This window comes from Fusarium tjaetaba (genome assembly GCF_013396195.1).
Source record: "Fusarium tjaetaba strain NRRL 66243 chromosome Unknown NRRL66243_c0000030, whole genome shotgun sequence".
In the NCBI taxonomy this organism is placed as follows: domain Eukaryota; kingdom Fungi; phylum Ascomycota; class Sordariomycetes; order Hypocreales; family Nectriaceae; genus Fusarium; species Fusarium tjaetaba.
In genome coordinates, this window is record NW_023501226.1 from 163,052 (window position 1) to 184,114 (window position 21,063).

The following is a 21,063-nucleotide window of genomic DNA, read 5'->3' on the forward strand; positions in this document are numbered from 1 at the left end:
CTTACAAACGCAAATGCGTTCATATCATCATCATTCTATCGCAGTCTATGCTGTCTACTCTATAAACGCATTTTATCAGTCATAAACATGAAATCATCATCGTTCAAATGATCGGGAAAGCTCCCAATATGCTCTAAGCAGTGCAATTCCTCCAACTTGTGTCTCGACAGTCCGGCCCCGGCCCCGTCCATTGGGATCCTGCCCTTTCATCTTCACCTCTCGAGGTGAATGTTTTCCGCCGCGAGGTACAAGGTCATCCCCAACACTGTCCATAACATGCTGGTCAGACTTCGGCCCTGAAGGTGACCAGTGTCCTGTACCTGGAGTCCATCGGTGAAGCCCACCCCAAGTCTCGTCATCAGGCGTTCCTTGGTTGCGGTAGTCGGTTGCGTTCTCTGCGCCGTGGTCGATACCGTCGGTATCCAGTGTCGGGAGAGCACCATAGATGCCAGCTCCCCACCACATGCCAAAGAGGCCATCGTCATTGCGAGTCTTCAGAGCTGCATGGGCGTTCTGTTTGACCCAGCCCAAGTACGACTGACATGCATCTGCATGGATGCCTTTGACACGTCGGTATCCACGGGGGTCGATTGTTCTGCCCTGTTTGGCGACTAGAGGTTCAAGAGGACTGCAAAATGACGTGAAGTGATGGAAGAAGATACCTTTGAAAGTCTGGCCGTCCTGGGAGCAGGTGCTACTAGCATCGCACTGCTCTTCCAGTATCCCTCCGCGGCCGAGTCCATACCACGGAGGCAACTGGCCGGGACCCAAGTGTTTCAGATCATCGACGGGCTTATTCTCTTTCAGGTTCCATCCTGTAGCTCTGATGACGGACTGGATCAGACGATGCCCATCTTCCAGATACGATGCACTTCCACTGACAGACCAGAGACCACGTTGGCCTGTTAGCAAGACACCTTGGTTGTACGTGTACACCATCTCGTCTCGAAGATCGCACTTCGTGTTACCGGGCTTGGTGCTATCGATGTGATATCCGTCTACATATAGACCCAGGGAGTTGGTCATGTTGACGTCGATGAGCCACTTGTACCCTCGCATGGCGGCCTCCAGATGTGCAGGATCGTTATCCGGGAATGCAGCACTGTTCAGCCATGGCGCAGTGAAGTTGTCACCAGGAAAGTGTTCGTACATCGAGATCGAGGCGGCCACCCAGAGTTCGTTCGTGATGGCGTTTTTGTACGGGTTCAAGCGAGGGTTCCAGACCATGCCTCCATTACAGAACTTTGTCTCCCACCCGTGAGTTGCCAGGTTCCAGAAGATGCGAGAGCGGTGCGCAAAAGATGAGAACCAGTTGTAGCCCTGCCATGGCATAGATTCGATGACTTCCCTCAGATTACTTTTCTCAGAAACCCTCTCGGATTTTATCTTGGGATAGTGAAGATCAGCATGAGTTCGCACGAATTTGATGGCCTCAATCCAACCAAGAGCGACCCATAATATGTCGTCGTAAGCCTGCATCAAATGTTAATAAGATAAAAAGCTTCGTTCCTCAGAGGAGTCGACTTACCTGGCCTCTGATTGACAGCACATCTTGCCCAAAGTACGAACCCACAAGTTGCGCATAGAAAGTCGCGATGATGTTCTCTTTCACCCTCCAATCATCAATACCAGCAAGATCCACGGAATCGATGGCCTTGGACAAAGTGGTGAGCATTCCAGCCACGACTGTTCCTGCAACAGCGGCAGTCCAATCAATGGCAGATGGCCATGTTGCGTAATCCGGTTCAAAGAAGTGGTCTTGAAGAGCTGAAAGACCACTGAGAGCGTCCTCGAGAATATGAGTGTCTGCGGGAGGCGAATCAGAAGGCTTGGAGGAGAAGGTCAAAAATGTATCAGGAAGAGGACGGCAGTTGGTTGGTGGTTCGTTATAGAGAATGGGGCAGTACTCTTTGTGAGCGCTCTCACGGCTGGGTGCAGCTGATATGGGCTGGATGAAGGTGAGCAAGCTGATGATACCAGCGATGATTTTGAGCCAGGCCATGGCAGCTACAATAGGCGATTTTAAGCACCTAGAAGCAAGATTTTGAGTTCTTTTTTTTTTTTTTGGCGGTAGATGTGAAAAAATAGTCCTTTGGTGAAGCCTCGTAATGCTCATGAAATAGAGTTGCACATCTCATGAATTGTGGCTATGCGATTTCGGAGTAGATCAAGGAACGAGATAAGCTAAGTATGTTCAGAAAGGCCAATGCAGTCTCACGAGGAGAAGGAAGAACCGAGTAAATATGTGTAGGGAGAAAAGAAAGAAGGAATAAAGAAAAAAGACGCAGGAACTCGAGACGATGTCAAGAATCAAAGTTATCTCTACATATCAGACAGTGACTGACACTGACGGTGCAACACAACGGACGATCTGCCCCACCACGAAACGAATCGAGCAGGTCACAAGATTCTAGAACGATTTTGAATGACTAGAGGCTGAAGAGACGGTGAGAAAGAAAGGACTGAGGCTAATTGACAGGATATCACTCATATCTTGGCTTTGAGTTTGCTTGAATTTGGTCGTGATCCGTCAGGTCCTTGTTGGATGATTGTGTATCACTTGTCATGATGCAAGATAAGAGTTTGATGCGCAATTACTATTACACGGCCACAAGATGAAACTACTACAGTGATTGATATTATCTACCTGAGCCAACTGATATATATCATTCAGTCTTGAATAAGGTTAGAACATGATGCTTCAGTAAGTTCCAGCTGCTTTTAAAAGTTACATATCAAACTCTAGGTTAACCTCATGCAAGAAAACGTCCTGTAATAACCTAAAACTTTGACGCGCTGTGCACCTGCAGCATCGTTAACCCAAAACGGCCCCGTGATTGAAGACAGGGCTTTCGTTCGACAGTTGGGCTCATCCAATCACACAACGCGCTCAAGGCCTTAGCGGCTCTAACAGCGTGTATCCCAACCTCGAGTGGCTGGTCTCAGTTGCGGGAGTGGGTCTCGGGGCGCTTTGTTTACTTTCGCCCAAAAACAGTCAAGACCCCGGCCTCTTGTTTCCCGTCTCTAAACACGGGCAGACAGCTTCATAGGTACTTCTTTCAGCAGGCCTCTCTTTCTCTCCGCCAAAACATTGTCACTTTTCTATTCCTACATCTCCATATTGGGCATCTTCTCTTCTTCCACGTCGCGTTCTGCCTAGCAGATGTATACCCAATACAAGTCAACATAGCATTGACTTCTTCCCAAACCCCTGACCAAACGAACACGCCGTTTTTACCATAACTATACGCGCGCCGCGGGTGCTATAGCATCCTCGCCTAACATCGTCTAATTTCCAAGCTCTTCACCAAATACAAATACACGCCCACAGCGCGTGAGAAGGAGCTATGGAGGTCGACGCCGCAAGCAGATATCGATCCCGCATTCTTAGAGAAATGAAAGCAAACCGCGACAACCCTTTCAACTCACCACCCTCATCAACTGGCTCTCACGGCACTGTCAGCCCTACGCTGTCTTCAGTCTTCTCCGACCCGGACGGCGAGTCCACAAGAAGACTTAACGAGGATATTGCTCGCGTCACTGCCCCTCGCAACCTCCCCGTCAACTGGGAGGCTGCCCATCGCAAGTGGCCCGAGTTCTTTGGCATGCCCAAGTCGACCCGCGAGGTGCCTGTCTACGACGATAACACTGACACTCGGCCTATGAGTGCCGAGTCCAAGGAGAACAAGCCTCCTGCCGCAGGAATCAAGTTCGCCATTGACGACATCACACAAGACACCTGGCAAGGTTCCGCTAGAACGCGTGCTGAGATGCAGCCTCGCGTCGATAACGAGTCCGATCTGTCTTCGATCCTCTCCAAGTCTCCTAACCGGGCCCTTTCTTACCACTCTTGGAAGAAGAACACACACAACCCTAGTCCATTGTCCAAGGTCCATAAACGAACATCATCCGAATCAATGGCCGCACAAGAAAAACAACGGCGGGAGACCATCTCCGAGGCATTTGACCGTCTACGCAACAGTGCAAAGAGCCCCGAGCTTCGGGATCAGAATCAGCAAAACAAGTCTTCACCACAAATGTCTTCAGCCAAGTCCAGCTTGACCGCTGTTCCTCCTTCACCCGCCTCAATTGCCAGCCCGGCACAAAACGAAAGCAATGGTCGCTCTTTCTACCTACCTGACATCTCACATCTTGGTGACTTTGTTGATGGCACTCTTCAATTCAGTGGCTCAATGCGGAATGGTGTTCCCATTTTCGTCAAGAATGGCAGAGTTCATGATCGTTATGAGAAGCCGTCACTCTCGGCTCATGCCGAAGTGGATGAAGTTGAGGTGCCAGAAGATGAAGAGAAGATCTTTGTTTCGATGGATATGATCCGCGAAGAAATCATCTCTCTCCAAGAGCACTATGACAAGGTTCAAGAGTATGCCGAGAACCTGCAGCAACAGGTTGAGCAATTGGAGGCTCAACTCAAGTCACGAAAGTCATATGGCGATGACTATGATTCTACTCGGGCCAACGAGAAACTAATGGCCCAAAAGAACCGTAAGTCCCTGATCATGGCTTTCTAAGCGCGCTACTGACTCATTTTAGGTCTGGAAGTTGAGGTTTCCACTCTCCAATCTCGCTTGGAGCAAGCCTCGCGCAAGATCAGCTTGAACGAGATTGAAAACGACTCTTTGGCTCAAGAACGGGACCGTGCAGTGAGGAAGCTCCAAGAGGCTTGTGAAGATATCAACAAGCTCACTCGCAAGCTGAGCACGAAACAGAAGGAATTAGAGACAACACACAAGCAGCTCGAGTCGACAGAGCAAATTCGTAATGAGAACGACACCCTCCGACGAGATCTGATGTCTCTGAAACATGGTCGTGATTCGTTGGATCTTGAGAACAAGTCCCTCTCTGCTGCCAATGATACTCTACGAAAGGAGCATGAGACCATGAAGGAGGAGATTGAGTCCCTGCGGTCCGACAACAATACAGTCAGGCGTGAAAACCAGTCCTTGATTGGCGAGAACCGTTCTCTACGAACCACGAACAAGACTCTAACGGATGAGAACGAGGAGCTCCGCGAAAACCTTGACGGACTTCAACATGAGCTTGAAGCAGCGAGGGAAGAGGTTGAAGCGCTTCAACAAGAACTCCAGAATGTGTCTCAAGAAAAGTCCACGCTCAGTGAGGATAACGCAAGCCTGGTGCGACACAATGAAAAGTACTTTGAAGAGAACAAGGTTCTTCGACGCGAGAATTCGGGCTTTGAGCGAAGCATTCATGATCTTCACGACGAGAATGTGAAGCTCAAGGATGAGGTTGATTTCCTCAAGCAGCAGTTGGAGTCTTTCCGCCCGGTTCCCAAGGAGGACTTTTCTGCCCGTCTTGATGACGAGACAGAGGAGAACATGACCTCGGCCTTCTTCATTCCTGATATCACCATCAACAGCAACACTGGTGACGTTGATACTGCCGAGAACGCCCAAGCTACCGAGACCAAGGAGATTACCGAGCCAATCGAGGATAGCGGCAGATTGCCAACAATTCCTGATCTCACCGAAGAGGAGACTCGCACACATACTAAGCGTGACATGACGTCCCAAAGCGAAACCAGGCATTCTCAGAGCAAGAGCAAGAGCTCCAAGTCTGGCAATCAGCAGAAGGTTGCTTTCTCGATCCCTAGCAAGTCTTCTAAGAAGAGCAGCTCCAATGTCGCAAACCAGGGCAGCAAGCGCCGAACCACTTCCGACTCCAAGAGACGCTCCTCTATGAAGGGCATTGCAACATATGACATGGACACCCTGGAGGACAACGATGAGACCACTGGTCTACAATCGGTTGAGAATGCTACGCAGGACAACTCGACGCAGCTGAGCGTCGTGCCCAAGACACGTAAGGAGGCCAAGGGTTCCGAGCAGAAGCAGTCGAACACTCAGAATACGACAGTACAGAGTGAAAGGTCACAGCACAGTCGATCTCACTCCCGATCTTTACGCAAGCAGATCACGACCGACATCACCTCTGCTAGCATCAAGAGCGTTGACAAGGATACGTGCCCTGTCCTCTCCAGCGATGCCAAGAGAGTGCTTGATGACCTATGCGAGCATGAGTGCCGTAACTGCACAGTCTGCAGCCGAATCACATCTCACCGTAACATCTTCACGTCCGCTGATATTGCCGCCGGCAAGAAGCGTGTTACCGTTCCCCGACCAGTTCCTGTCACCGACCGTGACTTGTCGGTAGAGGACCCTACCATGCGGCCTACTCAACACCCTGGACATGCTCTTGCTGTGGTTATCAAGGGCTTGGAGGATGAATCTCATCACCTCCAGCTTGAGCTCACCCGCATTCAGGCGCAGTACAATGGTCGTGATAAGGCCTTGGGTCGCCGTGAGCGTCTCAACCTTGCCGAGACCATTCGCACACTTCTCAAGCGACTTGAGGCAAAGAACGACCAAATCTACAGCCTTTATGATGTCCTTGAGGGTCAGAAGGCCGCCGGCCAGGCTATGTCAGAGGAGGAGATTGAGATGACTGTTCTAAACATCACAGGCATGACTGTCCGCGATGTCACTAGTAACAGTGAACTTACATGGGAGGGTGTCCCTGAGTTATAAACAATTGTTGGCATGATATGAGGCGTTTTGAGGTTGCAGAATTTGAGATCAATCATGGAAAAAGGCGTTTTTGGCCACACAAAGGACTTTGGAATTAGGGGGATTGACCATCGCGGGTTAGATGGCATTACTCGAGGAGTTTGGAATTATTAGGCCCTTCCGATCAGTGTATTGTGGTTTCTTATACAAGCATGTATGACTCGCTGGTCTTTGGCGAGAATGACTCTGAAAGCATTTTTGACTTGAATCACTTATATCCCGTTGCACACTTGTTTAATTAATCTTGTGATAGCCGCAGTGAATTGGAACAGAAAAGGTAGGTATCCTTGATTCAGGTCTTTAACAAGTAAGAAGAAATTACATCCGTTTTTGCACACCATCCCAGGAAAAAAACAAGTACTTATATCTACTCTTCATCATCCTCCTCGTCGTCGCTATCAGCAGCGCCGTTCTCACCGTCCATCTCCTCGTCTTCATCTTCGTCCTCATCACCTTCACTGTCATCCTCCACTTGATCTTCTAGATCAGCCTTCTCATCCTGTCGTCTCTTGCGGTCGTCCTCTCTCCTGGCCTCTTCAAGCAACTTGACACGCTCAGCACGAGCCTTTCGCTGTCCTACGACATAAGCACCAAGAGGTGTCTTGGCCAGGTCAAAGTCACGTAAGAAAGCCTCAACCTGAGTGCGGTCCCTGGGGGCGAAGTCGACCTTTGCACGCTTCTCCTCAATAAACTTGCCGTTGGCCTCGAGCTTCTGCACCAGGAGAATGACTTGGCTAGCGAGCTTGACGTTCTTGTTGCCCGTGTTCTTGTTGCGGGCTTGCTTGATCCATCGCTTGAGCTGGATGACGACGGGGAGAGCGAGCTCGGGGAAGGCAATGCTTGTGGCCCACAGGAAGAAGTACTCGCCAAGAAGCTCAACGAGTTGCTCGCCAACGCCGTCTTGGTAGACGCGGGTTCGGAGGTATGACTTGGGAGCCTTGTAAGATGTGGCGAAATCGAAGGGCTTGAGGGAGGCGGCCTTGGGGGCCTTCTTCATCTCAGCGGAAGTAAGGACCTCGAGAAGGGGAGAGGCGAGAGGGATGTAAGTTCCAGTGGCGCGGGAGAGTCGGAGCAGGGAGCGGATTAGGTGGAAGCGGAAGGGGAAGTAGATGGCGGTAGGGATGAGGCGCATGGCTCCGAGGGTAACCTGGACAAGGGGGTAGATAAGGAGCTTCAGTTGGCTCTCCTTTCCAGCCTCGGCCTCTTTCAGGGGACTGCAATGCTCGGCGAGAACGCATGACCAGAAGTCGAGAGAGTGTGTGTACTGCCAGTTGTAGACGATTCGGAACGCATCATTCTTGTTGTGTACGATACTGTTTCGCAGGTGAATAGCGAGTTGTCGGATAAAAGAGAAGGCAGTTGTGTAGCCAACAGACTGGTCGATACCCCAGAGTTCAGCAGCAGAGTTCTTCATGAGGTTAATGCCCTGAAGGGTGTTGGCATTTGTGACACGGCAGCCCTGGATAAGACCTTGGTAAACAGCCTTGAGAACAGTCTCGCGAATACCCTTATCACCGATAACAACCAGACGTCGTAGGACGAGGAATGCTGTGAGCTTTGTCGTTTCGGAACTGGCAGGTTGAGCCCAGAAGTTGACGACTGATTTGGCGAGGGCCTTGACGAGCTTCTTGAAGGAGAGGAGGTAAGGGAGAATAGGGGTGATGGATGAGAGTGTGAGCTTGAGGGTCTTGTCGTCGGAGAGAGTGCTCAAGAGGTGCATGATGGACGAGGTATATGTCTTGAGCAGCAGAGACAATGTGTGGAACTTTCTTGACTCGGTCTGGACGTGGACCTTGCCAGAGGCTGACTCCTTGACGGGGAGATGGTGGTTCATAACCGTGGGGATCTCCTTGAGGGCGAGGAGGAGAATATCGTTGAAGACCTCGGGACTGTTGATAGCGTATCGCTGCTGAGTCTCCCCATCATCATCCTCGTTCAAGTGCGCAGCGCATCGGAAAGCCAGAACAACCTGTCGGGCCGCCCGTAGAGAGTTCTTCTCGGCCATGGCCTTCCTCCACGAAGCGACAAGCTCACGGGTCAACTCGTTCCCTTGCGCGACGGCCTCAGCCTTGGGCTGTTTCTCCTTCTTCCGCTTCTTCTTGGGCTGCTCCTCTTCTTGTTCCGACTCGTCATCGCCACTAAGCGCATCTACCTCTGCGAGGTCGGCGTTGTCGTCAAAGTCGAGAGCCTCGGGGTCGTTCTCCTTGAGGAACTTGTAGAATTCGGGATCATTCTCGGCGAGCTTCTCCATGGTCTCCTTGCTCATGCCAACGTCGTCCTCGGCGTCGTCGTCGCCATCATTGTCGTCGCTGTCGGCCGCGATGGGCTGCGCGCCAATTGAGTCGTCAGAGTCGCTAGCTTCGTTATCCTCGGCGGCGGCACCGTTCCTCTTTCGCTTTCCAAGCTTGCCGGCCTTCTTATCCTTGCTGTCGATGATATCGTCGAAACCGCCCGAGAAGAACTCATCGACACTCATATCATTGACCTTCTTGCCCTTGGCGCTGGGCTTCTTGACCTCTCCGTCCTCTCCATCCTTGGAGCCCTTGAGAAACTCTGCATCTTTTGACTTTCTAGCCTTCTTCTTGTCCTGCATCTGATAGCGCTGCTTGATTTTGGCGCCTGCTTTCCGCTTGTCGAGAACACCTGTGAGATGTCTCTTCTCGAACTTCTTGGTCGCCTTGAGGTTCTTCTTGCCTGGCGCCATCTTGAAAAACTATGAAGCGCCTCGGCTGGTGAAGAATTCAAGTTTGGGTATTGGGTAGTTTTTGTTTGCAGATTTTAGATGGGTCTCGTAGAGGCTCTCACAACCAGACCAAAAACCAAAATTTTTGCTGCACGCTTATCGATAAGGGACAGTGGACATAAACGACAGGCGGTGTGGATATTCTGCCGCTCACCTACGTAACATGCAGCCATGTCTAGTAGGCATCCCACCTGGAGCTCTCTCTTATTGCGCCGTATACTATATTTCATTATAGGCATTGATCAAGCCAATGCCTCTTTCACGATGATTCCAAGACAAGGCTATGCGCCAACTCCTCATAGCTATGTACCCAATACAAGTCTTTCAGCAAGCATAAACCTCGACGAGGTATACTTCATCTTGCATCGAATTGTCCCATTACCGTGGCTAACCGCCAAGTGTAGGAAGTCAAGCTCACCAACACCCGTGCCGAGCGCGACCTGCAAGAATCCCTCGCCGAACTCTTCAGCATTATCATAACTCTCGATGAACTCGAAAAGGCCTTTTTGAAAGATGCTGTCCCAGAAGCAGAATATACCGAGATCTGCGAGCGATCGCTGAGGCAGTATAAGGCGCTGCTGGCTGATGAGACGATTGCGAGGGAGTTTGGAGATCTTGAAGACTTCAAGGCCAAGTGGGATGTATGAAGCTCTAAAGCATCCCAACGGCTCCTATCAACACAGAACTAACAATCGCATAGCTCGAAGCTCCTCGCGCGACCGAGCGCATTCGTGTGGGAATGCCCTCAACAACCATCGATCGAGCCCCCTCGGCCCAAACTCCCGCCCCCGCCGCAGCCAACAACACAAGCGGTGTTCTCATTCTCGAGGCCACCCAAGAATTCATCACCTTTCTCGATGCCGTTAAGCTCGGTCTCCTCTCCAAGGATCAACTGCACCCTCTTCTTTCCGACGTTATCCAATCTGTCAACCGTGTCACAGACAAGGACTTTGAGAACCGTGGCAAGATCGTGCAGTGGCTCATCACCCTTAACCAGATGAGAGCGACTGATGAGTTGAGCGAGAGCCAGGCGCGCGAGCTGGAGCTGGATATGCAGCAGGCGTACCAGGGATTTAGAAGGACGTTGACATGATAAGTTGTGACATGATGATTTTGTATATATTCTTTGTTTTGAGCGAAGATGCCTGCGCCAATGCCTGTCTGCATTGTTATTAGAAGTGGTGTGCTTTCTCTATATACCCACAGCGATCATGCTCATGATATATGGTCCATTATACCAGGAATGTCCAAAAGCTGGGATAGACGAATTCCGACTCGAAGATCCTTCTGACCTGTTCTAGCACGAATCTCTCGACTTTGCCCACATTCTTCAAGCTCTGCTTTCCGCCAACCCGTTCTCCAATCTCGCTCTCCACACGAATCTCTTGTAGAAGTCCTCCAAATCGTGGTTTGTGTTGTTCATTATTGGCATCCGCTGTAGAAGTGCTCGAGCCCCCCTCTTCTTTCGTATCGTCAGGACCGACAGCTGCGAGTGCATCATCTGGGCCGAGGAAGCAGAAATGTACTCGCTTGCGGATATGCGCCAATACTCCCACGCCGTCAAACGTCAATCCTGTAATGTTGAGTTTTAGAGGTATACCCACAAAACTTGGCATGGGATAGTCGAGCAAGATCTCCGCAGTGAGGTTCAAGCGTATGTCACCGTTGTAGCGTATCCTAAAGACAGCCTGCACATCCTCAACACGGGGTTCTCTCGGTCGTCGTCCTGCTTCTTCTTCTTCTCCCTCCTCTTCATCGTCGTCTACAATCGCCGAGCCGCCAAGGTGTGTATCCCTCGTTGGCGGCCGCGACGCCTCTACTGACGTAGGCGCCAGCGTAGAGACGCTTCCCTTCTCACGCAGACTCTGCAGCGGGTCAAGGCTGGACTTGAAGTTATCAACAGAAGTCAGGCTGCTTTGCGATGGGTTCCGTGTGTGACTGGGGGCTCCCCATTCGCGTGCTGGTGTTCCCGGGACGCTCATCCAGTTAGTATGATGCGCACTTGCAACAGCGGCCAAAGGTGTGTGAGTGCCTGTTCCAAGATGACTTTGGAAATAACCCAATCCCGATCCTCCTAGAATTCCTGGCGTTGAAGTTCCCAGGAACGGACTTCCCAAATCATGACCCATCATCTCATTCCTCAATACCTCGCTCCTCAATCCACCACCTCTCCTCGTTGAACCTCCCCAGGGTGTAGGTCCAGGCCTCATCCTTGTTGGCTCTGGGGGCGGAGGAGGTGATGGCTCTTCTTCGCTATCCTCTTCATCATCGTCCAAATCCTCTTCGTAGAAATCAGGGAGAGGGTCTGTAATGTCCTTGAGTTCAAGCTGTGGAGGGATCGTACCAAAGTCGAAACCGTGGACGTTTACTGAGCGAATGAATTTTGGCAACGGAACTGTCTGGAATTTCTCATGGACGAATTCCCGTATGCGCTCAGCGAGGGCGTCGCCATCGGGACCGCTAGTGAGCGTCTCCCAATTCAGGTCAATCGACATTATCTCGTGTCTCAGTTCTTGATGTCAAAATTGAGTGCACTCTGGGTATGAGAGTTGGAAGTGGATGAGATGACGGACAGAGCTGAGCTCCTAGGGCCTGATATGACAGGCTTCAGTGACTTACAGGTGCTATAGGCCTGAGATGACGCCCTGAACCTACCTAGGTAGGTACACAGTGGGGCCTAAGCCGACATCGTCACTTAAGCCATCTAAACATGGAATCCATCACAGTAGAGCTATTGAACTCAACATTTCTTGATGGGCGTACAACAGTAGCCATACTCTATTAGTTTATGCATGTCTTTTATTATCCACATCATGCAAAGCCTCCTGAGTTGTAAGCAAGACCATCCTTTCCCTGTCCCCTTGAATGAATGCTCTGGTAAATGATCCCAATAACGATGCTAATGCTTGCTTGCTCGTACATGTAACAAAAAATACAGTTCTTTTACGTTTATACCGGCCGTTGCGAAACATGCGTCTTTTTCTTCGTTTATCTCATTCGCATCACACATAACAAACAACTCAAACCCTCAGCGGAGCAACTCGGGCTCTTCGAACCTAGCGCGCCCATAGTAATGCGGATACTGAGGGTTATTGAATAGATGCCAGCAGTTGGGCGCTTGCAAAATATACCTGATCACAAGTTAGTATACAAACACCTATAGCCATCCTTTCTTGTACATACCTGGCCATAGCCTCTCGGAAACGGGACTTGTATTCCTTGGGACTGGTTACGGTAGGTCGATTCCGGCCACCACCTGCGAATCCACGGTCCTTGATCCAACTCTCAAGCTTCTTGTCCCAAGTGTAGGTGCGGATACAGTCAATGATACCAACCACGAGTTCCTTGCGAGCTTCATCAACGGCAATCATGAGTGAATAGTCCATCACATTCTGTCTTGCCAAGAACAACGTATCGTTCCAGACAGAGGCGCGCAAGAGCTTCTTAGAATGCTCTCGTGCAAAGAGAGGTGACTCGTAAATGTACTCAACCATGTTTTCATCAAGGAGAACCTCATTTTGCTCTCCTGTTGACTGAATCTTGCGGTTTCGCATTGAACCTTTGAGGTCGAAAATTCTTGTTGCTGACCGGTCGTAGAAGAGGTTTTCAGTGATAAGGAGATCCAGCTTGATGTCAGTTCCCGTTGCAGGGTTCTTAATGAACACCTGGAAGAAGCCGAGCATCTTTGCGATGACAGATGGGAGATCATGAAACAGTGCCTCGGCCATAATGTTGAAGTATGCAGGCGCAAATCGCAGGAAAGCTGAAGTCTCGATAGGTGAGAGTGACTGGGCCTTGTTAGTCGATCTTGGCTCGAATCGAGAATCCACACAAACTTACCTTGAGAACGAGGCGATCATCCAACGTCTTCAAGAAAACGGATTTGGTCTTGCCTCCCTTCGAATCCCACTTCAGGCATCGCGAAAGAGACTCGACAATACGTTCTGCAACACCACACTTCCTCCTGAGGGCATCAAACTGCTCTGCATAGAAGATCTTGCAGGTCATGGTAGCAGAGCCTTCTCGGAATTGGTACTTAAGATGGGTTCCTGTGACGCGAAGAAGACTCTTTTCCATGTCCGTTTCCGACACCATCCAGTCGGTACCATCTGAAGGCAGTGACTTGGGCTCGGCCTCCCCGCCGCCCTCAACTTCGCGCTGCATAACCTCCTGTGCTTCTCGTCGAATATTCGCGAGCTTGCCCTTGTAATCGTCGCTGTTGAGAGCGAGTGCAATGACTGAGCTTGGCTCATCCTCTCGTACGATGATGTCGGAATCAACAAAGATATGGTCGCTGGGATTGACCGGATACTCGAGCTGGTGCCAGCCGCTTGCACCTCGTTCAGCCCAGAAGTTGGTGAGATACTTCATCAAGCTGGTCTTTTGATGCTTGGGCAATTCCAGTGGAATGTCGCTTGCATCAACGGAATCAGCAATCTCTTTGATGTCGTGCAAGTACTCATCTGGCACTGAGTGCTCGAGATCAGTGGTACGTTCGTCATCTGAGAATGTTTGACTGGTATTTGCAATGGTGTGGTCGTCGTTCTCTTCCTTTTCTTCCTTCTCCGTTATATCTTCTCCTTCTCCATGGTCTGCCTTGTCCTCACGCTCTTGGCATGGCTCTTCACCTCCCAGTTGTTGGCTTGGGTTTCCGTGCTGTTGTTCCTCAATGCTCGCGGGCGGCTCAGCAGGAGTCAATGGCTCAATGACCGACTCTGGCTTATTATGCGAATCCGACCTTCGTGAAGCAATGCTGCCAGCGCGTTTACTGGCTTCGCGTTCAGCAATACTTTCCGATGGCGGGCTTGGTTCGTCAAAAGCGTCGTTCACATCGTCGTATACCTCAACAATTGCTTTTGTGGTTGTTCTCGGAAGCATGGCTCGAGGTTGGCGCATGCTCGCAGCACGCTTCTTGCGGTCTCGGATACGCTCTTTCTCGAATTCTCGACTAAGCTGCTCAAAGTGCCTCGCCAGTGTTGAAACCTTGGACTCTCTCTTCTTATGCACGAATCGCGGAATTCCTGACGCGGTTGCTTTGCCTCTATCCTTCAGATTTCTCAACCCTAGGCGATCTGAGAGCTTCTTATCCACTCTGGTCGACCCCTCGGTTGTTGACTCGGACCCCGTGCTGTCGGGAGGATTCGCCTTAGTTTCCTTAATGCCAAGACCCTTGCCGATTCCTGACTGAGTCCTAGACAGTGTACGAACGGGGTGGGAGGTTGCTCTAACCATTGGGGGCGAGACGGCTTGCCCAGACTTACGAGAAGGTCCGCGCTCGCTTGTGGGAGTAGGGATCGCAGATGGGCTTGCTAGATAGCCCTGCTCCCGCCTCACCTGGTCAATTCTATCTGATAGTGATGGAGCGGGAGAAGGAAGTGCTTCAAGAGGAGACGGCAGTGGCTCGGTGAGCTCGGTAGACCCAGCGGGCTCAGTTGGCTCCGTTGGCTCATATGCTTCAGTGGTCTTGGTAGGCTCAAGGGGGACCAAGTCGAAAACACCGCCCGATGCCTTTGGTGTTTGTTCAGGGTCAGCAATGGGGGTCTCTTGATCGTCCTGATCTTGGACTTCTTCGCCTTCTGGTGTTTCGTCGCCTTGAGAAAGCTCGGGAGGAGGATGAGTTGGTGTTGAGGGAGTGCGCGCTAGATCCAATGGCTCGACTCTTTCGATGGCTCCTTCTGCAGGGATCTCAACTTTACCATCTTCATCGGGAACGTCCTTATCATCGACAGGTTTTGATGAAGTGACACTAGTCTCCATACTGGTGTTGTCGGTGTAGTCCGTCGGTTGGGTGCTCTTCCCTTCTTCCTCCGTGAATGTTTGGGACGGCCGCTCTTCGCTATCAACCGTCGAAGGCGTGCCTTCGTTCGAAACTAGCGACTCCTTTGACTCATTGTCTGTAAACATCTTCTTCAACTGCATGATGGTCAACTGGCGCATATCTTTGTCGCTAAGGAAATCAGATTCAAATTTGGTAAACGCCTGATCCCATTCTCCAGCTTTCTCGAGCATCTCTCGGACGATACTGTTGAAAGGAACCACTTCATAATACTTCGAGTTGACGTAAATATCTTGCAATCTCTTGACAATGGTCGGGAGATCCTCTTTTGCTTTAGCAGTCAAACGATCGACTTCAGATTTGAACAGGTCCGCCTTGTCGGGCAAGACACTGTCAATTCTGATACACATTAGCCTCGATCTGACCGAGGCCATGAACTTGGCCCATCTCTCTTCCATTCTGACAAAGATCTCATTCTTGAGCTTCAAATCATTGGTGACTTTCCAGGTGATTCTAGCTCGTGGCACAACGATCTCCAGTAGATCGATAGGATCCCAATGAATGCGAATTCTTGCATCTTGAAGACTGAAGTACCGAACGTGGTCCCGGTGGTGGTCATGGGGACATTCGTGTATGCCTTTCATCTTCAGTCCCCGGCCCCAGAAGAGGAGCTCCAAGTATTTGCCAAATGAGTATTTGTAGGTGGCTTCCGACATAGGTCTTTCTTCGGTATCCTTCTTACAAATCTTGCAATAAGTCCACATCGTAATGCCATCATAGTCTGCCAAAGCAGAGTTGTTTGGCAAATTCTCGACAAAAACTGTGATTCGAAACTGGTCATGCACATAGGTCCTATGGTGTTCCAGCATCCTGCGTTCGCAGCCGTTGGAAGTGCAGACTTGGTTCATGGTGTAGGCAAGATCTTCAACGTATTGACCCAGGGTGCAATCAGGATCCATACCAGTGTCAATATGCTGCTCATCGTAAAAGTTGATGGCAACCAAAGAGGGCTCAGTACATGGGATCTTCGTCTCTGTACAGACAACAGAGTAGAGGACGACAATGTTCTGATGAGAATACGGATCGAAGAGGTCGAGGTTGCCCTGGATATAGGTTTCCCACTGACGAGTTTGGGTTTGATAATTGTATAAAGCCTTGTCATACTCTGCATCGTGAACAGCTCGAAGGATCTCCATAATCTGTCGTGGTGCCTTTTGGCCAATCGCTTCGACCATCTCGGGTTTGATTAGTTGGAACTTTTGAGGTTCTGATTTTTCTGAGTCTTTTTCTTCATAGTAGTCGTAATTACGCAATCTGCGCAAGTAGAGCAATCTTCTCTCCTGCTCGCGGGCCTTCATTAATAGGTATGGTTGTGTGAACTTGACATAGGGCGAAGCAGAGAGGATCTTGGTTTCGTACTTGGCCACCATGTCACTATAGTAAGTCGGCATAGGGACATCGTCTGGAACTTGACTGGTTTGATCCTCGGCAACAGGATCGGACTGCTCTTGAAGAGACATAAGACGTGTGCGTTCTTGGGTCAACTGGCCTGACTGGTTCAATGAACCTGTGTCGTCGGTTTCAGTAATACTAGCGCTGTCCGCAGTTGTTTGAGAGGGCTGTTCACTCTCTCCTGGCGGGTGATTTACCACAACAGCTGGGCCATCTCTCGAGTTATCAACGCTATTGACACTCATAGATCTCGCACTATCGCCATGGAGCTGCATAGAGTTTGTCATGGAATCTCCACCTTCTGGAAGCTCAATCGACTCATCCCTCAAAAGGCTCGATTCAAGCTTCAGATTGTAGACAACATAAACCATGAATTCCATAATATGCTTCACTTTCGAAAGCACTGTGCTGTTGGCACCCCTCAGCGCAATCGTGCAGCCAAGCTCAGGAGTACAACCGGACAGAAAAATATATGACTTCTTGCGACCCGGGTAGTCATTATTCACAAATGTCCTAACCTCGAAACTAGCACATCGTCCGATCTGAACGGGCAGTGCCAACATGTCAAGAGACGATATAATGTCTGTTTCAGCACATCGTGCAACTGCTTCAATAACCGTGTGCTTAACATTGTAGGCCACTGAAATGTTTGCGTCGGAAAGATACTGCAACGCAACACCGGATATGCTCTTTTCAGCAAGAAGCACTTGAGGGCGGAGATTCGTGATTCTCTGGACCACAACCCGTAGAAATTCTTTTTCTTGCTCGATGACAGGTTGCAAGCTCATAAAGTGCTGTTGATGTCTTTGGTACTCAATGGGAAAAGTGACAAGCATTACTCGTGGATTGGTGATCCTGCGAGGCATACTCTTGAGGGCCAAGTTCTTGGTGAAAACTACACCAGAGATGTAGGCTGTGTCACCGGGCTTGCCTCCTGGTATTCTCTTTAACTTGACATAATGTCGAATATCCATATCTTCTCCCTTGACGACGTCTGGGTCCACGTCATCGGTTGCTCGCAACAGGATGGGAACAAGAGCCTTTTGCCACGCTGGGGGATTCGAAATCTCTGCATCGTCTAGTAGCTGGTGTAGCAACTTATCAACGTGTCTCAGACTGGATGTGTTGAGCTCGACTTTAGGGGCCTTCTTGTGTTGCAAGGAGTCACTCCTGGTGATCTGGTTTGCACTTTGGTGAGGTGTATCCAGTGAGAAGAGCAATTCTGAGGACTGAGAAGGGCCTTTGAACACGCCGGACTTTGGACGCGGTGATGGCAAGTGATGCATACTGCCACTAACATTGCTAGTGTTCCGTCGCCTTGGTGGCCGACGATATCCGCCCAGACTTCCAGGCAGCTCATCGAGGCCACCTCTACTCACGAAGCTCATACCGCTGATGCTCTTTTCGCCTGCCCTATGGCGATATTTTCTATTAGCATTAACGTATGGTGTAAGTTCTGACTTGTCGTCACCAAGGCTTCCGGGTTGTAAGTCACCTGTCATGGTGGTAAACAGGCTCATTTGTTCATCTTCACTTGACTCATCGGACATGTAGTCGGCCAGCTCCGGGTCGATGATATTATCGTCGTGGAAGGCAGGAAACTTTGGCTTCTTAGCGCTCTCATCATCAATGCCACGTCTAAAAGGTGCTCTCTCTTCCGGTGCAGCTTTGAAACGGTTCAGGAAGCCAGCATGTTTAGAGTGATGTCGTTTATGGCCTGCAGAAGAATGTGGCCTTGCACTGAGTGATTTGAGAGACCGTGAAGAGCCTGGCCTACTCAATTGGGGCGCATCGATCTCCAGAATGGCTGCAGTACGAGATTCTCCAAGGCGGCGAGTTGCAGGTATAGCCATCATTGGTGTCGTCACAGGTCTCGATACAGGTCTCGAGTCTTCCGATCCCTCGGAGGCAACCCCAGATTCGTTATCTCTCGGCTTAGACTGGCTCGCGCTGCTGGGGCTTTTCGCATGATTTGCGCCGAAGAATCTGGGCATAAACGATTGTTCGTCTCCAGAGTCCTCTGAACCACTGCCATCGAAACGTCTAGTGATGACTTCGAGACATCGCTTACAAACGCGTAGCGAACCTTGCACACCGAACTTCTCGCCTGAGATCACAGTGGTGCATTTCGAATCAAAGATGCAACCGCAAGTTCTGCAATGATGTTTTCTCCTGAATGCGCTGAACGGCGTCTGGCAGAGGAAGCACTCCTTGACAGTATCATCTTTCATCCAGAATTCTTTGCTCAAAACCTGCTTACGCATGCGAGTGAGCTGTGCATTCACCTGTTCAGAGGCTTCCTCACTACTCGTGACAGTGCCGGGTATTCTGAAATCGCCCGAGGCCATCTTTTGTGGTTTTGGGTTGTTAGAGAAGGAATCGTGGCAAACAGAATCATGAGCAGATGTGCTGACGTGGCTAGGCTCAGCAGTTCCCCTGTCCAATGAGGAATCTCTCGAGTTTTGGCCTCCAGGGGATCTCGACCGGCTGATTCGATCGATAACAGCAGGCTTCCTTCTTACACTGTCGGGTGACAGTAAAGATGAGGTGACTGAAGGGCTACGAAGACTTCGGGTCTGTAGCGATGATGTACGATGGTGTGTACTCCTGGGACTTGTCGGACTTTTGATGCTTTCGTCGATACTTGAAGTGTCCTCACGCTTAGACCTGGGTGGAAGCTTGCCATCTTTCATGTCGTACAGACTGGCCGATGATTCACCCGTCGTTAGATGCGCTTGTAAATCTGCTCGGCTGCTGATACTCTTTCGGCTCGATCCGACGCCGCCACTGTCCTCAGTGCGGATGGTGGTATGACTAGGATCTCTGTGTACCGTAACAGGGGCGATCGTAGGGTCAGCGGCGATAGAGCTGGGTGCCTTTTTGGAGAAGCTTTGACGGTTCGTAGGGTTGGACTTCTGGTTAGACATCAGGCTGATACTCGATGGCTTGGATGACTGTGCTTGCGGTCGAGGTTCGATAGTGCCGCCACTTTGACTTGTAGATGCCCCATCATTAGGTATGACCTGAGACGAGGACGTGGATAGTGAGGCGCCGGTGTCAGCTCGACTAAGCGAGCCGATAGAGGCCTTGGAGCCATGATTGGCAACAATCGATGTTCTTTTGGAGGAAGGCTCTGATCTTTCTCCTGATGGTTGTTCCTGAGGTGATTTGGAGGTGCCTCCGCCACCTACAGCCTCCCTCAAACGACTATAGAGTCCGCTGAAGCCTTGCTGGACTAGATCGCCTGCTATTCCTTTGTTTTCTGAGGTTGGTGCTGCTACGGGAGGCGGTGCGAAGTCGTTGAAGGTAGTTAGAGTCTCACACTGGCTAGCGGATGTGTGTATCTTGTCTAGGGCATGAGCAAGTTGCCCTGTAGAAATCGAGTTGATAGAATCGCGACGGTTACGGATGGGAGAGCTTGTCGATGCCACGGAGTCGGATCTGGGCCGCGACATGTTGAGAACGTTGTTATTCTAATAATGGGCTGGCAGATCCAGCGTATGAAACCTCGTAGCGACTTGAGTAATGAGGCTGGAGGTCGGGATGTGGATGCACGGCGATCGTCAACAGGAAGGCTTTAGAAGTCTGAAGACTCAAAGCATGTGACGTTTGTCTGCTTCGAGTTGCTCAAGCAAACGCAGCAGCCACAGTTCGAGTATAGGTTATCAACAGCATGGTGATCCGACGAACTTAAAGAAATGGGTAAAGCACTTGGTGGATGGATGGGGAATGCAGAGTGGAAGCGACGAGTGGTGCGGAGAAGTCAAGGTCGATCTTCAGGGTTTCGCTGATCGGTGAAGCTGTTGTGGATAGGCAGACGAAACTGCAAGAAACCCAAGGTTGGGGTCTCTCGTCTTAGAAAAGACGGAATGGAGCGGGCTAAGGTTAAGGTAGGTAGTTCAGACAGGCTCTGATAGCGGATAAGGCAAGAGACAGGAAGCAAAATGACGAAAGGGCATCAGCTGGATGCTGCGGCGCAGAAGGAATATGCTATCCCGCACAGCTAATCACTGCTGTACGTGGTGAAGATCCAAGGTCGAGAACAACCTTTGGGCATCTGAGATGGGCGTTTGGATGCGTGATGGCGTCAGACCCTTGCAAGGCAGCCGAAGCCTGAAGCCTGGACTGTCTACGGGAGCAAGAAAATTCGAGACATGTTATAGAATGTCAAAATAAACTCAACAAAAGGTATTCTAAGTTTAAGCTAAATCTACCTTAGTGTTTTTGTCATTGAAGTTAAAGTCCTGAGTTTTATTTCCTCCTTTTGACTGTTAACGACATGGGGGTCACCGGTACATGCAGGTCTCGATTGGGTTACTTTTTTGCTGTTGTGGAACAGTCAACGTTGGCATGAGTTGATTGTGTCTAGATGACCATTTCAATGCGATGTGTGACTCTCCCTCCATAGGCCATGTTGTTGAATCTCGCTTAACATCTTCTACAACATCACGGTTATCTCGCCGTCTTCATTTTCCAGTTGACGT

The 21,063-nt window shown here is 50.3% G+C and overlaps 6 protein-coding genes across 6 annotated transcripts; 2 read left to right on the plus strand and 4 right to left on the minus strand.

The window, feature by feature from the left end:
* Nucleotides 1-96: 96 nt before the first annotated feature.
* Nucleotides 97-2,002, minus strand: FTJAE_1624 (glycosyl hydrolase; the record flags this gene model as incomplete). The annotated part of the gene is made up of 2 exons (XM_037347733.1): nt 97-1,473; nt 1,529-2,002. The coding sequence occupies 2 exons, from the start codon at nt 2,000-2,002 to the stop codon at nt 97-99; spliced, it is 1,851 nt and encodes a 616-aa protein (XP_037211192.1).
* Nucleotides 2,003-3,347: 1,345 nt separating this feature from the next.
* Nucleotides 3,348-6,569, plus strand: FTJAE_1625 (rho coiled-coil associated kinase alpha; the record flags this gene model as incomplete). Its single annotated transcript, XM_037347734.1, has 2 exons — nt 3,348-4,506; nt 4,555-6,569. 2 exons carry the CDS (start codon nt 3,348-3,350, stop codon nt 6,567-6,569), a joined length of 3,174 nt encoding a protein of 1,057 aa, XP_037211193.1.
* A 406-nt stretch (nt 6,570-6,975) lies between these two features.
* Nucleotides 6,976-9,312, minus strand: FTJAE_1626 (nucleolar complex 2; the record flags this gene model as incomplete). The annotated part of the gene is made up of 1 exon (XM_037347735.1): nt 6,976-9,312. The coding sequence occupies one exon, from the start codon at nt 9,310-9,312 to the stop codon at nt 6,976-6,978; it is 2,337 nt and encodes a 778-aa protein (XP_037211194.1).
* Nucleotides 9,313-9,615: 303 nt separating this feature from the next.
* FTJAE_1627 (VPS28-like protein) lies at nt 9,616-10,444 on the plus strand (the record flags this gene model as incomplete). Its single annotated transcript, XM_037347736.1, has 3 exons — nt 9,616-9,699; nt 9,756-9,992; nt 10,052-10,444. The coding sequence occupies 3 exons, from the start codon at nt 9,616-9,618 to the stop codon at nt 10,442-10,444; spliced, it is 714 nt and encodes a 237-aa protein (XP_037211195.1).
* A 139-nt stretch (nt 10,445-10,583) lies between these two features.
* On the minus strand, nt 10,584-11,846 carry FTJAE_1628 (phosphatidylinositol 4-phosphate 5-kinase; the record flags this gene model as incomplete). Its single annotated transcript, XM_037347737.1, has 1 exon — nt 10,584-11,846. The coding sequence occupies one exon, from the start codon at nt 11,844-11,846 to the stop codon at nt 10,584-10,586; it is 1,263 nt and encodes a 420-aa protein (XP_037211196.1).
* A 533-nt stretch (nt 11,847-12,379) lies between these two features.
* FTJAE_1629 (1-phosphatidylinositol-3-phosphate 5-kinase) lies at nt 12,380-20,034 on the minus strand (the record flags this gene model as incomplete). The annotated part of the gene is made up of 3 exons (XM_037347738.1): nt 12,380-12,482; nt 12,535-13,139; nt 13,192-20,034. 3 exons carry the CDS (start codon nt 20,032-20,034, stop codon nt 12,380-12,382), a joined length of 7,551 nt encoding a protein of 2,516 aa, XP_037211197.1.
* Between the last annotated feature and the right edge of the window lie 1,029 nt (nt 20,035-21,063).